General features: G+C 44.4%; 1 protein-coding gene across 1 annotated transcript in view; it reads right to left on the bottom strand.

Annotated features, from left to right (window-relative positions):
* LOC129709611 (glycoprotein endo-alpha-1,2-mannosidase-like protein) overlaps positions 1–13075 on the bottom strand; it is a 34739-nt gene extending 21664 nt beyond the window's left edge. The window contains exon 1 of the mRNA XM_055656067.1: positions 12463–13075. Coding sequence (XP_055512042.1) covers positions 12463–12925 — 463 coding nt within the window. The 5' untranslated portion in view covers positions 12926–13075. The remainder of the gene's footprint in view (positions 1–12462) is intronic.
* Positions 13076–15855: the final 2780 nt, after the last annotated feature.

The following is a 15855-nucleotide window of genomic DNA, read 5'->3' as shown; positions in this document are numbered from 1 at the left end:
CATCGAACAGACCAGACTCCCCCACCGTTGACTCCATCCACACCACGCTGCTTTGGGAAAGCAGCCAACACAATCACAAGACCTTTCCCACCCCAGTCATTCCTTCTTCACCCCACGTCCGTCAGGCAGAAGATACAAAAGGTTGAGAGCACATACCACCAGACCCGGGATCAATGTTATCCTCTCTTTTATCAGGCTTCTGAATGGACATTGGACTTTGTCTATGGAAATGATGTGCTACAATACAAAGAACTACAGTCTACACTCTGCATCTTTCCCTTTGCTCTACCCATTGTACTTTAGTTTGGCTTAAGTATTTAAATATAGTATCTGATTACACAGAAAACAAAGCTTTTCACTGTACCTCAGCACACGTGACAAAAATAAACCTGAAAATAAAGTTAAATGTGGCAGGAATTGAGGGTGGGTTGTCAGTGGTGTTGGGGAGGGTTTAAATTAGCTGAGCAGGGGTTAGGAGTATAGGATACGTTATTATCCTATAATAATAGGGACAGATAATGAGCTTGTGGAAATTAAAGGTAGGAGTTCCAATGTGATTTGTGTACAAAATCATGAGAGGAATAGATCGGGTAGACGTACAGGTCTCTTGCCCACAGTCGGGGAATCGAGGACCAGAGGACATATGTTTAAGGTGAGGGGGGAAAGATTTAATAGAAACCTGAGGAGTAACTATTTCACGCAAAGGGCGGTGAGTGTATGGAACGAGCTGCCAGAAGAGGTAGTTGAGGCAGGTACTATCGCAACGTTTAAGAAACATTTAGGCAGGTACATGGATAATACATGGAAAGATGTAGGGGGAACAGCGACTGTCAGAGTGGAACATACATACACACACATCGCTTCCTTCACCAGCCTGATATGCAGGTGGGGGACAGGGCAAGCGGGAGGGAGCACTGTCCGAGTGAAATTCACACGGTGCAAAGCCAATGTGATACAGACACACACCGCGATGAACAGGAAGGTTGGCGCTGTAATTAAGATGGCGAAAGCACAGTGTACGGGAAAGGTCACGTAAGTCCTTTTAAGGAGAGGGGGGGAGGGAGAGGGGGGAGAAGGAGTGGAGACAACTTTTAAGAAACCAGAGATACACGGCTGTGACGTTCGGCGGACATTAACATTACTGGTCGGTTATCCTTGGTTCTGAAAACTACTGCTTACGGTTTATTTTCCCAATGAGCCAATGAAATTCACCGGTCAGCACCGACAAAAACTTACGAGAACCTACGACCTCCTGGCAACCCACCACCACTTCACCTACATGAAAAATTTGCTGCGACCATAATGAGGCCGCGACTAGTTCGCAGAATGCAGGAACTCCTCACGACCATGAAGGCGACCAACCGGCAACCACCCGCGAACATATGGCGACCGCATAATCTCCTGCAGTCGCCTAAGTGGGACACGCCCATTAGTCTTTTCTTTTCCAGAGGAAAGAGCTTCCGTCTCTTCAAACTTTCCTTGATAGCAATGAGTTCCTGGATCTGATATCATTCAGGTAATTCTTTTATATTCAGTGTTCCAACACCATTTCTACAATAGAGATCAGAATCTCTACAATAAAGATCAGAATGCCTCTTTGTTCTACAGATGAGGTGTAAGATTAGACACCAGTGTGCATTTGGCTCCATTAAATTTAATGGTAAAACTTCGGCAAACAGGCCTTGGTGAGAAGTTGCAACAAACCCTATATAAAAATGGTACAGATTGTCGTCATGGTGCATTGAGAGGGGAGACGCCAAAAGTTTATAGTAATGGATGGGTCTTCAGTCACGGAGACGGCTTTGTCTTGAATATTGTTGAACCTTTTGAAAGTCATTAGACTTGGATTCACTAAATGCAGGATAGTCAGTCATGCTCCTGAATTGTGCCTTGTAGGAATTATGTGGGGAGTAAGGACATGAATGCATCAACGCAGAATACCGGGCATTTCTCTGCTCTCAGCCATTGTATGTATGTGGTTCGTTTAGTTTAGCTCAGTTTATTTTCACGTGTACACCGAGGTACAGTGAAAAGCTTTTGTTGCGTGCTAACCAGTCAGCAAAAAGGCTATATAATTGATTACAATGGAGCCATTCACAGTGTACAGATACATGATGAGGGAATATGTAGAAGGATTTTCATTTTCTGAAACGCAATAATGAATAAATTAGAAACCATGGAATCCGTTTTAGAACTGGATCACCATCACTTTCAAAAGAGATTTATTCATAAAAATGTATGAAAAGCATAGATTCGCATCGATTGCCAAGGCAGAGAGGACTATGGACACACTGCTGGTAAAATGAATTTGTAGTCAATTTGAGTTTATTGTCAGTACAGATAGATAATGGCAATTAAAGCTATAACTAAGTGCTGGAAATCTGCAATAAAACAGAAATTGTTGGAAAAAAAGCAGCATCTCTGGAAAGAAAAAACAGTTATCGCCTTGGGCCCTAGATCAGTGTGGAAAGGTGACACTACGACACTATAAAATAATATTCCTGCATAGGTTTAATAGAATCAAACTCTCTGAGCAGAGAGATTTACGGAAACATTTGACCGGTTTGTTTAAAATTACGAACACACTTTCTGGAGAAAATTTAATTGATGCTTACCAAAAAAGAGGAGAAATAAATAATAATTTTATACAGTGAGTTACGATGATCTAGAGGGCACTGCATGAAAAATGGTGGAATCGGATTTCACAGAAGCTTTCCAAAAGAAAAATATTGCAAGTATATCAGGGAAAAAAAGCCAGAACTAGAGGGAATAATTGTTTAACATTAGTTTATTGGAGAACACCTCCTTCTGTAGTGTATACCTCTACGATACGATTACATTTCAACTTGAAGATGAATGTCTCAATAATGTCTGTTTATGTCCATCTATTTCTAGATTGTGTGAGTTTGGCTGCTAAAATTCTTGTTCTTTGCTGTGCCTTGCCACCATTGAGTTAGTACCCTTCACTAAATCTCACTCTGATTTGCTCCATCAATCTTCCTCTGAAAACTTCTACTAATGGCAATCCACCCTGTCCTCGGGTACTACATTAAACCGTGGCAGTCCCATACCCATCACTCTCACTGTCCCGTTAGCTTTTCATTACTGGCTGTACAGACTTCTCTGGGAGACCATTTGACTGTGGAGGATTTGGACTTGAGGATGTGTAAAATGAAATCCCTTCATTGGCAAGGTGCCCGAGATAATCTTTTACAATCAATCTTTTACAATAAATTCCCATTAGGAATTTTGTGTCTGGAGGAAATTGGTTTCATGTAATTTATCACGACTCTGTGAGTGGCATTATGCAGTTGGCTCACCTCTGGGTAAATTGAATGCTAATTAGTCACAAGCGAACTGTCGTCCCCTGCCAAGCAAACAAAATGGTGCCGGGACATTGATACAGCTGATAAGCCTCAACAGATTCAACTGCGCTCTACTGCAATGAACGGCAGAGTGACATATTCTGTGTGGAGAAAGGACCTCTGAAATCCAATGTTATCATTTCTTGGCAATATGAATCCTTCACAGTATCTCTTTGCATTATACTTCATGCCATTCCAAACACGCGCACATCTGTCAATGTTCCATCTACTTTTGTTGATTAGGCTGTGCATTCCTATTAGTTACTGCCGTCATGCTTAGCTTGTGGCCAGCCAGCTCTGTGGTGTATTTTGGGTTGTCCTCCTTTCACTATGCACCCTCAATAGATTTATACTTGAGATTTATACTTCAATCAGGTGGCGCAGTGGTAGAGTTGTTACCTTACAGCGCCGGAGACCTGGGTTCCATCCTGACTGCAGATGTTGTCCATACTGAGTTAATGATTTCCCTGTGACCGGGTGGGTTTCCTCCCACATTCCAAAGACATTCAAGTTTGTAGGATCATTGCCTTCTGTAAATTGTTTTTATTGAGTCGGATAGAACTAGTGAACCAATCGCTGGTCAGCACGGAATCGATGGGCCGAAGAGCCCGTTTCCATGCTGTATCTCTAAACTAGATAAAGGCTATGAAACATGCCAGATAAAGGCAAAACCAAATGCTCTTTCATCCTTCTTTTCTCAGCATAACAAGTCCGCCTCCTTTGGTGCTGAATATGTGCTGTACTTAAATTTCTGCCACATATGATCCCGAGTTTATACTTAGGTAATATTAACCAGATAATATTTCAAAGGTCGATTTCATATGTAACACTGAACCCATTACAGAATGCATTAATTTTTACCAGCTAATATAAAGCTTAACATCTTATGAATCCCTAGATAACCTTAAATACGTGCAGAGTAAAGGCATGTTATGTATCATCTCTTTAGGCAGTGATTTGTTCCATTGCTGGTGCATCATTTGGGAATTTTATTGGCTTTTAGGATGGCAGAACTTTGGAAATGATTTGTGCTTGGGGAGTTATTTTACTTAGCCCTTGTTTTCCTGTTTATCTAGCCTACACCGCATTTTCTAAATCAGTCTTCTATTCTGTGATGTACACAAATTTCTCACTGCCTTGATTGTAAAAATTCTCTTTTTTCTTAACAAATCCCAAGGTGGTCTCACTCTACCTTGCAAGGTCCTTTTGCCTCACCGTCTTTTCAAAATTCTGCTGCTAGATTTTGAGTCTCACCCACCATTGGCAACTATCTAATCTTCCCACCTCTGCAGGAGTAACTCACAGATCAGGCAGCTTCTTTTGAGAACATGGATAGGCAACTTTTTGAATCGGGACCCTTCTTCAGACTGATTCAGGCGTTACTATGGCACACAGACCCGGACAATGCAACACCTACTGCAATGCCCATTGCTGGATAATCCATGTACTACTGCAGACATTGCACTTAACACTCAAATAGCGCGACAATGTGTACACCAGTGGCGAGCCACTATATAGCACAAGGACACGAAAGAAGAAGGCATCATGCTTGGAGGTCCCTCAACACCTCCACACCTCCAAGCTGATCAAAAAGGCACAGCAGCGCCTTTACTTCCTGAGGAGGCTCAAGAAAGCCCACCTGCCCCCCCGGATCCTGACCAACTTTTACCGCTGTACCATAGAGAGTATCCTGACCACCTGCTTCACGGTATGGTACAGCAGCTGCACTGCTACGGACAGGAAGGCACTACAACGGGTGGTGAAAAACGCGCAGCACATCATCGGTGCCCCGCTCCCTGCCATGGATGCCCTCCACCGAAAACGGTGTCTGAGACGGGCTGGTAAGATCATCAAAGACCCCTCACACCCCAACCATGGACTGTTTGCCCTTCTCCCATCAGGGAGGCGGTACAGGAGCCTCAGGTCACGTACTAGTAGGATGAGGAAAAGCTTCTATAACAATACAATCACATTGCTGAACTCGGAGTCCCGCCGATAGATTTCTCCAGTCCCTCCGTCCCCATTGTTTAATTATTCTGTATTTTTTGATTATTCTGTATCTTCTCTCTTTCTATTTTTTTTATTTCTTTATGCACAACCACTACGGACTGACGCAAAACTGCATTGCGTTGTACTCATACTTGTATTTGTGCGATGACATTAAAGTTGAATTGAATTGAATGATCAAAAAGGGTCACCAATCCATGTTCTCCAGAGATGCTTCCTGACCTGCACCTGTTACTCCAGCACCTTGTTTCTTGTTTTGTAAACCAGCATCTGCAGTTCCTTGTGTTACCTCTACATCCTCCTTTCCTCGTTTAAACCTCTCCATAAATCCTTCTTCTGTGATCACCTGCCCTAAGTCGTCTCTACATGTGTTTTGTATTGATGCTAATTATTTTCCTGGGCATTTTTGGGCAAAGATGGGCAAAAGTGTTGGCAAGAATTGGCCGAAGATCCGTTTCTCTGCTGTACGACCATAGAATTATTGTTTCTCGTCTCTTTGGTTACTTTTTTTCTGAAATATAGTTGGGATGGATTTTCCCAGGTCATTCACTAAACCTAGAAGTCTCCTAGCATCTTTCTTGATTAATATCTATGTAGTTAATTATGAGACTCCTTATAGTCTGATACAATAGAGTGATCAATAATGATATTATCAATGATCTCAGGTCAGGAACTTGAAATGGAGTTTTATCTTTACGAAAACAGCTGAAGTATTTCAGTACCATTAAATATAAACATATGCTGGACTTCTTCCTTGAAGTAACATTGCAACATTTAACCATTAATCCATATTTTAATATCATCAATCTGCTCACAAACATTCTGAATCGAACAGTTCCAAACATCATAGCAATGGCAATATCAAAGCCAATGATAAGAAGAGTCTATGGCTCACTAAAGAAGTATATTGACTGCCTAAACATAGACATTGTTTCATTTGGAAACCTGGAAGTTTATCTGACGCTGGGATACAATTCAATTCAATTCAACTTTATTGTCATTGCACAGATACAAGTATGGGTACAACGAAATGCAGTTTAGCGTCTGTTCGTAGTAATAGTGCAATATAGAAATAAAAATACAGAATAAGCAAACAAGCAAACAATGTGGACGGGGAGACTGGAGAAATCTATCGGCTGGGACTCCGAGTTCAGCAATGTGATAGTGTTGTTGAAGAAGCAGTTCCTCATCCTACTGGTACGTGACCTGAGGCTCCTGTACCGCCTCCCTGATGGGAGGAGGGCAAACAGTCCATGGTTAGGGTGGGAGGGGTCCTTGATGATCTTCCCGGCCCATCTCAGACACAGTTTTCGGTGGAGAGCATCCATGGCAGGGAGCGGGGCACCGATGATGTACTGCGCGGTTTTCATCACCCGTTGTAGTGCCTTCCTGTCCGCAGCAGTGCAGCTGCTGTACCATACCGTGAAGCAGGTGGTCAGGATACCCTCTATGGTACAGCGGTAAAAGTTGGTCAGGATCTGGGGGGACAGGTGAGCTTTCTTGAGCCTCCTCAGGAAGTAAAGGCGCTGGTGCGCCTTTTTGATCAGTTTGGTGGTGTTGAGGGACCAGGACAGATCCTGTGAGATGTGTACCCCGAGGAATTTGTAGTTGGAGACGCGCTCCACCTCAGTCCCGTTTATATGGATGGGGGTATGTCTGCCCCCTCTGTTCTTCCTGAAGTCAACAATAATTTCCTTCGTCTTCTTGGAGTTGAGGACGAGGTTATTGTTGGCACACCAGGTGGTCAGGTGCTGGACCTCCTCCCTGTAGGCTGACTCATTGTTGTCACTGATCAGTCCTACCACCGTGGTGTCGTCAGCAAATTTAATGATGGCGTTGGAGCCATTCTTAGGGATGCAGTCATGGGTGAAGAGGGAGTAGAGGAGAGGGCTGAGCACACAGCCCTGAGGCACGCCGGTGTTCAGTGTTATAGTGGAGGAGGTGAGGTTGTTGACCCTAACAGACTGTGGTCTGTTGGTGAGGAAATCCAGTGTCCAATTGCAGAGGGAGGTGGAGATGCCAAGTCCGCTGAGTTTGGTGATCAAGCTAGCGGGGATGACAGTGTTAAAGGCGGAGCTGAAATCATTGTCGTAGGAACATCGACCGCATGTTCATCTCAAATTAGAAGTACTAAATTATCCCTCTGACATCCTTGAGTAACTAGAATTTCACTGTCCAATATCACTCTCCTGTTCACTTCCATCTTATATTTAGCTCTTAGGGCTAAAGAAATCAAAGGATATGTGGAAAAAGCAGGAATGAGGTACTGATTTTAGATGATCAGCCATGATCGTATTGAATGGCGGTGCTGGCTCGAAGGGCTGAATGGCCTACTCTTGCACCTATTTTTCTATGTTACTATGTTTCTATTTTTGAAGCAATTTCCATTGTGCCTCGAGGTTGAATTTTAATTGCAGGTCCCAATTCATCGATGATTTGCGGCAGAGAATCAAAACCCCAACAATATTCATTCCAAAAATGTTTAAAAAACTCCACATTTACTCCTTTTGTGAGTATTTTAAATTAGGTCAGTGCTCGTAGATTCTACTGATTGCCTATTCACCATGGATGTAGAGAGACACTGCCTGACTTGCTGACTAAAACTCCAGCACTTTATGAATTAACCAGCATCTGCAGTTCTTTGTTTCAACCACATAAAAAGATAATCACTTACTCGGGTATAGCGGTCAATTGGCAATAACAGACGCCCCCCCCTGCCCCATGGCCTGTAAAAATGCATGGTTACTGTATGAAGGTAGAGAAGCTCCACTATAGTTCAATTCCTATTTTGCATTATGGATAAGCAGCTGTGAGTCAAAGATGAATTCCATAACAGACAAACTCACTAACTCAGTTGATGCGTCATTCTGCCTAACTTGTCGATCAAATTAATCCAGTTGATCGATTACTGTAGATATTGTTGGGTATTTTTCAACTAACAAATCAATAACCATGCTCTAGTACTTTGTGGATGACTGGCTCTTGCCTTTGGACCTATAGTGTATCTATTCCAACCTTGCACATTTCTCATGCCTTTTTGGTTTTAAGAAGCTGTTATGATTTTGTAATTGGCCCATATTTGACATTTTCCATATTAGTCAGTACTGCCATAACATAGTTCCAGCAACCTAGGTTTGATCCTGGCTGTGGGTGAACTTTGTACATTCTCCCTGTGGCCATATGGTTTTCCGCCTCAACCCCCCTCAGTTGCACTGATCCCCTCACACCTCTCAGGTTCATACTGGTCGGTGGATTACTTACAGCTGTAAATTTCCCCAAGTGTGGGTTGGTAGCTAGATAATCAGGATGGAGTTGATGGACCTGCAGGAGAGGGGTTATGAGAGATTGAGTGTAGGAATGGGACATGGGAATTCTCTGTGAGCTGCCATTGACTCAGTGGGCTGAATGGCCTCCTAGCATATAATGAGGAAATAGGAGAAATGCCCAAGGATTCATTCTCTTTCTCAGTTGATGACTCCTTGGTTTATTTGCTGAGCTCAGACTTTCTTTCTTTGGCAGTTTCACCCTCAGCTAGTTTTCCGGTACTCCACACCGTTATGTACATTTTATCTTGTATCTATTACAAGGTCGTGGGCAGTGGACAGGTGCTAAAGACCTGCACGGGAAGGTAGACGCTCCCTCCCCCATGAGCCTCGGGTAGATGGGGCTCGTCAGCCTGGGAAGGCAGTCCATCTAGGAAAGGGAAAACTCTGATTTAAAACCTCTACTGCCTTCTGTTCATATCCAGTCATGGAAAAGGCTCCTGGAGTAAACCTCAAGAAAATCCGGAGTCGGAGCCCCTAAGGCAGTTCGTCGTTGTCTATAACCTCGCTCTGGCAGCTCCTGCGACGGCTCTGGTGCCAAACTGTAACGGCCCTGCTGTTCCTTTGGATCGATCAGCAACATGGAGAGGGGGGACGTGCTGCATGGGCAACAGCCTGTCCTCCATATGACATCGGCCAGGCTTGCACCCGACCACACATCACCTGCAAACTAGGATGCATCATCCATGGTCAGTCATGACCGAGGGGGGCCCACTATTACAAGGTGGACAGCTTGATTGTAATCCTGCACAGCCTTCTTGTTGACTGGATAGCATGCAACATCAAAACTTTTCACTGTATCTTGCTATGTGTGACAATAATAAACTAAACTGAACATATCGTGATTCCGTTAGTTCCACAGTTTGATTGCAAATCTGCTGCTCAGGCACATACTGATCATTAACTGTTTCACACATTAAAAGATGGTGTCGCTCTCACTCTCTCTCCCACCTCTCGTTTTGCTCAGGAATCTATCACCACCACTGTTGCAGCCAATATTGTATAGTATCTCATCTTAAAATTGAGATTATTGGTGGCAGTGAACTGGATACTTTCACTTTTAATCAGCCAACAGCTTGTGAGATGCATTTTGAAGTTTGCTCTGCAGGTTTGATAGACACTTGTTGGATGTTGCACATAGAAACATAGAAAATAGGTGCAGGAGTAGGCCATTCGGCCCATCGAGCCTGCACCACCATTCAACATGATCATGGCTGATCATCCAACTCAGTATCCCTTACCTGCCTTCTCTCCATACCCCCTGATCCCTTTAGCCACAAGGGCCACATCTAACTCCCTCTTAAATATAGCCAATGAACTGGCCTCAACTACCTTCTGTGGCAGAGAGTTCCAGAGATTCACCACTCTGTGTGAAAAATGTTTTTCTCATCTCGGTTCTAAAGGATTTCCCCTCTATCCTTAAGCTGTGACCCCTTTGTTCTGGACTTCCCCAACATTGGGAACAATCTTCCTGCATCTAGCCTGTCCAACCCCTTAAGAATTTTGTAAGTTTCTATAAGATCCCCCCTCAATCTCCTAAATTCTAGTGAGTACAAGCCGAGTCTATCCAGTCTTTCTTCATATGAAAGTCCTGACATCCCAGGAATCAGTCTGGTGAACCTTCTCTGCACTCCCTCTATGGCAATAATGTCCTTCCTCAGATTTGGAGACCAAAACTATACGCAATACTCCAGGTGTGGTCTCACCAAGACCCTGTACAACTGCAGTAGAACCTCCCTGCTCCTGTACTCAAATCCTTTTGCTATGAATGCTAAATTTCCATTTCAACATCTTTCTTTCCCACTCCTGCATCGGGCACCCTTGTTTTATTTAGTTGCTGTGATTTTTCATTCTAGTTTATCATTTAACAGTGCAGCACAGCAACAGACCCTTCAGCCCACAATGTCCGTGCCAAACATAATGCCAAGCTAAGCTAATCTCCTCTCCCGACAAGTGATCCATATCCCTCCATTCCCTGCATGTCCGACTGCCTATCTGAAAGTTCCTCTTAAATTCTGCCTCATTGCTTTCCGTGCTGCATTGATACGAGTCTCAGGAACCCAGCGTTAAATTGTAAGCGAAGATAGGTATTGATGAAACGCAATTTTACATTGAGTATCACTGCTTTGGCTTGCACCTACCACCTTCCTCACTGCACCAACTTCTCCAATCTTTTTCAGAGCCGGAACCTTTACTGTTGCAGATGCAACATCTAAAGCATTCCACTGGAATCAGTGTATCAAAATTAATATTGGATTATATACACAATTTTGTTTCTCAGCATCAGTGGTGACTTTTTCATCAAGGTCTGAGATGTTTCTGGAGAGATCTTAATCTCCAGTTTAAAATCTTTGCTTTTTCCTCTCACCTTCACACTACCCTCTAATCCTTGACATTTCTACTCTGGGACGAAGGTTCTGACTACTCTGGGAAGAAGGTTCTGACTGTCTACCCTATCTATGCCCCTCATAATTTTATATACTTCTACCACGTCTCACTTCATCCTCCAACGTTTCAGAGATAACAATGCAAGTCTGCTCAACCTTCCTCCATGGATGTTGCCTGACCTGCTGAAGTTACTCCAGCACTTTAGTAACTGTGAAGTTTTGCTCCCCTTATACCCAATACTCTTCAGATCCAGGCAGTATCATGGTAAACCTCTTCTGCATCCTCTCCAAAGACAACACATCCTTCCTGTACTGGAGCTACCAGTATCACACATATCTTGGGACCTTGTCAAGCAAACAAAATGTGAACTGCCTGCATCCCAGTGAGGAAAAATAATTGTTTTGGATCTTAACCATGAACAGGCCCTTCGGCCAACTTGACCACGCTGACCTACATGCCCCAGCTACACTAGCCCCACCTGCCGGCTTTTGGCTCATATCCTTCTATCCATGGTGCCTGTCTAAATTTTTCTTAAACGTTGTAATCGTACTTGCCTCAACTACCACCTTCCATACCCTTACCGCCCTTTAGACTTCAGAAATATTGCGTGGATACAGGCCCTTCGGCCCACCGGGTTTGCTTCGACCTGCAATCACCCCGTACGCTAACACTAGCCCACACACTAGGGACAATTAACATAGTTTTTCCAAAGCCAATTAATCTACAATCCTGTACATCTTTGGAGTGTGGGAAGAAACCAGGGCACCTGGAGAAAACCCACGTGGTCACGGCGAGAATGTACAAACTCCGTACGGACAGCACCCGTGGTCAGGATCGAACCCATGTCTCTGGTGCCACTGTGCCGCCCAACTTTATCCCTTGTGTAAAGAAAGTTGCCCCTTAGGTTCCTATTAAATCTTTCCTTCCTTCATTGTAAAGTCTCACTCTCTATATCGAATAGTAAACCATGGTGTAAAGAAGCTTAATTAGAAAGCCTCTCGCCCACCTTTATGTAATAATAACTTGTAGTCTAACAAGGCTTCATTGCAAAGTACTTGCTCTCCTTTATTAAATAGTAAGTCATGATATTAATGAGGCTTCATTGGAAAGTCTTTCACTCCTTTATTTAACAATAAGCTATGGTCCAAGAAGGCTTCATAGTAAAGCCTCTCGCCCTCCTTTGTTTAATGTTAAGTCAAGTCACTTTTATTTCTATAGCACATTTAAAAAAAACAACTCTCGTTGGCCAAAGTGCTTTACATTGGTGGAGGTACTAACGTTAATGTAATGATTTAATGAGGTTTAATTGTAAAACTTCTTGTTTAACACAAAGACATTGTCTAACGATGCTTCACAGTGAAGCCTCTCTTCCCCCTTACCTACGGCAGCAGCTTGAAGCTGCTTCATGTGTCCCTCTATGAGCTGCGGGTCCCTGGAGCTGTAGGCTCCGAGCTGCGGGTAGAAGCTGGAGCCGATGTCGTCGGGAGGGCTGTGCCTGCCCCTCGGGTATCCCGCGGCCACTTTGGGGTCCCAGTGGGGGACGAGCGGGTGGTCCCAGTGCAGGAAGCTGCCGTCGTGCGGCGGGTTGCCGTACCAGGAGTAGTAGAAGATGTGCAGGTCGCGGTTGGTGGCGGCGCTGCCCCGGCTCAGGGCTGGCGGCTCCATCAGTACCGCTCGCAGCGGCGTGTCCCTGCCGGCCGCCGGCCCCGGCCCCGGCATCAGTGGACCCGGCAACCCGTCCGCCTCGCTGCCCTTCAGGGTCCTCAAACCCACCAGGGTGCCGAGGATGAAGAGGGCGAAGAGCGAGAGGGCGACGCAGCTCCTGCGGCGGACCCTGCCCATGGCTGTGTGTATGTGTCTGTCCCCTCGCCTCGACACACGGGCGGCGGCGGCGGCGGCATCAGTGGCCCGGCCCGGCTCACCCCGACCCGACCGCCGCTCCTCAGCCTCCAGTCCCTTGCATCCAGGCTGTGGACCGAGGCGCCGCCAGTCACGCCCACCCCGAGCAGCGCTCCAACCCAGCCGGACAAGGAGCCACTCTGGACCCGCCCCTCATCCTCCTTGCATCTCTCTCTCTCCCCCTCCATCCTTCCCTGCATCTCTACCCCTCCCTCTCTCTCCCCCCCCCCCCCTTCCTTGCATCCCTCTCCCCTGCCTCCCCATCTCCATCTCTCCCTCCTTCCTTGCATCTCACTCCCTCAATGCATCTCCCTCTCTCCCCTACACCCCAATGTGCCTCTCTCCCCCATCTCTCCCCTCCATCTCTCTCTTTCTCTCTCTTCTTCCCTACATCTCCCCCTCCACCTCTCCTCTCCTCCCTCTCTCTTTCGCTCCATCTCTCCCTGCCTCCATCTCTCCTCATCCCTCACAAATTGCCCCTAGTGTGTAGGGTGTGGATGAGAACGTGGAACAGGGGATGGCACGGGTGTTTTGATTAAAGCAGGTGCGAACACTACTGAGTATGATACTAATTAATTTATAGGCGCTGATAATATGTGAAGAGATTTTGCACAGTTCTTGTTTTGTATATATTTTAAAATTCTGAACAAAGTTTATTTTTGGGAAAAAAACAGAACTGGTGTGAACAGGATATTGATGTTTGGCATGGACTCAATGGGCCGAAGGGCCTGTTTCTATTGGATTTCCATGATGTATCTCTAAAATAAAATAAACTAGTGTACCTATCTGCCTCTGTCTTAAAGATATTTAATCACTCTGCTTCTACCATCCTTTGAGGGTTTCAAAGGTTCACAACTTCTGACAGAAAGGAACATTTGCTTAATCTCTGGACAAACTTGTGATCCATACCTTTTAAATAGTGACCCCCTTGTTCTATATGTTTTTGGAAGAGTGAAAGATGTGGCCCAGATAGGTGGTCAAAAAGACTTTTGGCACTTTGGCCTTTATCAGTCAGAGTATTGAGTATAGAAGTTGGGAGGACATGCTTCAGTTATATAAGATATTGGTGAGGCCACATTTAGAATATTGTGTTCAGTTTTGATCACCATGTTATCGGAAAGATGTTGTCAAGCTGGAAAGGATGTAGAGAAGATATACAAGGATGTTGCCCGGACTCAAGGGCCTGAGCTATAGGGAGAGGTTGAGTAGACTAGAACTTTATTCCTAGGCGTGCAGGAGGATGAGTGGTGAACGTTTAGATGTGTACAAAATCATGAGAGTGATAGATCGGGTAAACACCCAATCTTTTGCCCAGCGTAGGGAAATTGAGAACCAGAGGACATAGATTTAGAAACCTAAGGTGAGGGGGGAAAGATTTAATAGGGAGCAGAGGAGTAACTTTTACACAATTGGTGGTGGGTTTTGTGGAATGAGGTGCTGGAGGAGGTAGTTGAGGCAGGTACTATCACAACGTTTAACAAGGTACATGGCTAGGATAGGTGTAGAGGGATATGGGCGAACACAGCCAGGGTGGACTAATGTAGATGGGGCATGTTGGTCGGTGTGGGTAATTTGGGCCAAAGGGCCTGTTTCCACGCTGTATGACTTTGTCTCCATGAGGCACGACCCTCTCAAAGTGGAGACACTGTGGAACATATGCTTCTGTCTTGTTGCATTTCCCTCTCCTAAATCCTGTCACAGTTGTATTCTACAAAGAGGCCTCAGAAGCAACATTTATTGTAATTGTATAATCTTTTGATTGATGCAATTGAGATTCCCTGATCTTTCCAAAACACAGTTTGGATAATAATGTAGCTCAGTGCAGCTTGTGATTTTAATTAAACAGATTTTAAGAGGGTTTTTACTGTCACCAGAATGTAAAGGTTTTTAAAGAGTTTAGTGTGATAATTTTGAGCTCTTCCCATAAACATTTTAAGGTTTCATTTATGAAAATGTCCATGTGGATTTCGCATGATGGAATATATCAAAGTGTAGTTGAATGGTATTAATCCTTGCATGGCCATCATGTATACTGGGGAGGAACTGTTGGTCCTGGAAATTCTTTGGCAAGTTTGCTGGTGGTTACCCCACCACCAAGGCATCAGGTGCCTTTAGACTTGGAGATACAGGGTGGAAACAGGCCCTTCAGCTCACCGAGTCCGCGCCAACCAGTGATCGTCCCATACACTTAGACTATCCTAAGCACTAGGGACAATTTTAAAACTTTGCAATTTAACAACTTGCCAAAGTCAATTAACCTACAAACCTGTACGTCTCTGGGAGGAATCTATAGTTCCTTCATTTTATGGGCACAGGGAAATGTCCAGACTCCACACAGACAGCACCCGAGGTCAGGATCGAACCCGCGTCTCTAGTGCTGTGAGGCAGTTGTACCATTGTGCCGTCCCACATAAACTAATGAATGAGTCGATGAGAATCTGCCTTAAATTGGGTCATTGCCACGTGTAATTCGCATTTAATCAAATTTCCCGAGAGGCTTGATTAATTCTGGAATTGGTTGTAGTTTCATTTCACTTGAAAAATAATGAATTTTCCATTACATATATATAAGATTAGGCCATGTGTTTGATTTCCATCTGAATAACCAACAGAATTTCCTGTCCTCCTCATAATGCCCTTATATTTTATTTTTTGTTATTCGGTATTTTGTTCTGGATGGGATAATCCAATTTAAGAGTTAGTCTTTTTATTAAGCCGCTGTGTTAAGTGTTGAGGCAAATTGCCTTTGATATATTATTAGTTATTAATAATAACCCTGCAGCATTTTAGTTGAGCTAACCGAAAGTGTTTATGTTTAATAGCTTGCTTTTTGCTGCAAGTGGGCAATGGAGGCAAGTGGGACTTGCATCAAG

Source organism: Leucoraja erinacea, chromosome 26 (genome assembly GCF_028641065.1).
Source record: "Leucoraja erinacea ecotype New England chromosome 26, Leri_hhj_1, whole genome shotgun sequence".
NCBI lineage: Eukaryota > Metazoa > Chordata > Chondrichthyes > Rajiformes > Rajidae > Leucoraja > Leucoraja erinaceus.
This window is presented reverse-complemented; position numbering and strand designations above follow the sequence as displayed.